We start from the raw sequence: 2175 nt of genomic DNA, 5'->3' as shown, positions 1-2175 counted from the left end.
CAGGCAGCGGGAGAGGGCTGGGAAAAGGGGCTTCCGGGGCTACCGGGTCGCCATAGCGAGTGTGATGCAATGACGCCCATCGCTGCGTCAAAGGGCGGCTCCAGGGATGCAGGCACTGCGGCAGAGCTGGTCCCCACCGCCCGCGCCCACCTCGCCCCTGCAGCCTGCCGCGGCTAAGCCAGCAGGCAATCGCTGCTGCTAACCTTCCTCCGGCATCAGGACCACCGCCTGGGACCTCCAGCGACCGCTGAAAACCTCTCTCTGCCACAGGTGACCCCTGACAACCACGCCCAGGTACCAGCCGTCCCAGACAACTGCTCCAAGCCATCGGTAACCCCTGACAACCGCCACCAGCCACCCCCACCCCCACCCTGGTCCCCAGGCGCACCATGAAGTCGACGGTGGGCTTGCGTCGTGGTGGGTCTGGCGGCCGTGGAGGTGGCGGCTGGGGCGGAGGGCGCGGGGGCGGAGGCGGAGCGGGCAAGGGAGCAGGAGGCGACGGCGGCCCTGGAGGCAAGGGCGGCTTCGGGGCGCGGACGCGCGGCTTCGGTGGCGGCCGGGGCCGGGGGCGCGGTGGCGGCGGAGGAGACGGCCGGGGGGACCGCGGAGGCGGCGGGCAGCTGCGCGGCGTGGCCAAGAGCAAGAACCGCCGCAGGAAGAGCGTCTTGACGGTGTCGGTGGAGCCGCACCGGCACGAGGGCGTCTTCATCTACCGCGGGGCGGAGGACGCGCTGGTCACGCTGAACATGGTACCGGGCCAGTCGGTGTACGGCGAGCGGCGGGTCACGGTGACCGAGGGTGGTGAAAAGCTGGAATACCGCACGTGGAACCCCTTCCGCTCCAAGCTGGCCGCGGCCATCCTGGGCGGGGTCGACCAGATTCACATCAAGCCCAAGTCCAAAGTGCTGTACCTGGGTGCCGCCTCGGGGACCACTGTGTCCCACGTCTCCGACATCATCGGCCCGGACGGCCTGGTCTACGCGGTCGAGTTCTCCCACCGCGCCGGCCGCGATCTCGTCAACGTGGCCAAGAAGCGAACCAACATCATCCCGGTCCTCGAAGATGCGCGGCACCCGCTCAAGTACCGCATGCTCATCGGCATGGTGGACGTGATCTTCGCCGACGTGGCGCAGCCGGACCAGTCCCGCATCGTGGCTCTGAACGCCCATACCTTCCTGCGCAACGGGGGCCACTTTCTTATCTCCATCAAGGCCAATTGCATCGACTCTACCGCGTCGGCCGAGGCGGTGTTCGCCTCTGAGGTGAGGAAGTTGCAGCAGGAGAATTTAAAGCCTCAAGAACAGCTGACTCTGGAGCCCTACGAAAGGGACCACGCTGTGGTGGTCGGGGTCTATCGGCCCCTTCCTAAGAGCGGTGGCAAGTAGCGCCCAGCTCGGGCGGTCCCTGAGATGTGCCCAAGACTGTACTGTGCTCCGTGTTACTGTATATTTTCTTCGTGCACTGTTTTTCTATTAAATGACATAAAGAAACAGTACCCAGGTGTATCAGTGAGGCTACACTGAGTTATCCCCACATCTCCAAATCCCCCAAACCCTAAAATAGCTAAGATACCTGATGAAAGGGGTCAATCAAGAACAACAGCTTGGGGACTGTGCCTACTCCACCCACTCAAAATCCTGACTGCTCAGGGCCCCTCTTCACATGTACTTCCTCATCACAAGGGCTGGGGAAATGAGCTTATAAAGTTATCTTTGGAAGGGGGGGGTAGAGTTGGGGGGAGCACTTCCTACACACTGACCACATCATGTGACCAAGCCTGACTCCAGGGAGTGACACTGGGTATTGGCACTGGGACTAACCATCTGTCTGACTCCAAGCCAGAGTTCTAATCATAATAAATAGTCAATACTTTTCTCTTCAGGCTTCCCTGGTGGCTCACTGTTAAAGAATCCGCCTGCCAATGCAGGAGATGTGGGTTCAGTCCCTGATTCTGGAATATCCCCTGGAGAAGGAAATGGCCGTCCAGTTCAGTATTCTTGCTTGGGAAATCCCATGGACAGAGGAGCCTGGTAGGCTACAGTCCATAGGAGTACAAAAGAGTCGGATATGACTAAGCAACTAAACAACAACAACAACTTTCCTCTTCAAATAAGACCTTTTGCATTTGCTGTTATGTGTAATGGGGCTTCTTAGGTGGCTCAGTGGTAAAGAATC

At 60.3% G+C, this 2175-nt stretch overlaps 1 protein-coding gene across 1 annotated transcript; it reads left to right on the top strand.

Annotated features, from left to right (window-relative positions):
• The first annotated feature begins 257 nt into the window (after positions 1-257).
• FBLL1 (fibrillarin like 1) lies at positions 258-1881 on the top strand. The gene has a single exon (XM_043464762.1). The coding sequence runs from the start codon at positions 390-392 to the stop codon at positions 1383-1385; it is 996 nt and encodes a 331-aa protein (XP_043320697.1). The 5' UTR covers positions 258-389; the 3' UTR covers positions 1386-1881.
• The last annotated feature ends 294 nt before the right edge of the window (positions 1882-2175 follow it).

This window comes from Cervus canadensis, chromosome 4, assembly GCF_019320065.1.
Source record: "Cervus canadensis isolate Bull #8, Minnesota chromosome 4, ASM1932006v1, whole genome shotgun sequence".
NCBI lineage: Eukaryota > Metazoa > Chordata > Mammalia > Artiodactyla > Cervidae > Cervus > Cervus canadensis.
The sequence above is the reverse complement of the archived record's forward strand: the minus strand, read 5'-3'. Positions and strand labels throughout refer to the sequence as shown.

Excerpts from the sequence above, each read along its gene's own strand:
- FBLL1 (XM_043464762.1), top strand. The coding sequence starts at position 390 with ATGAAGTCGACGGTGGGCTTGCGTCGTGGTGGGTCTGGCGGCCGTGGA.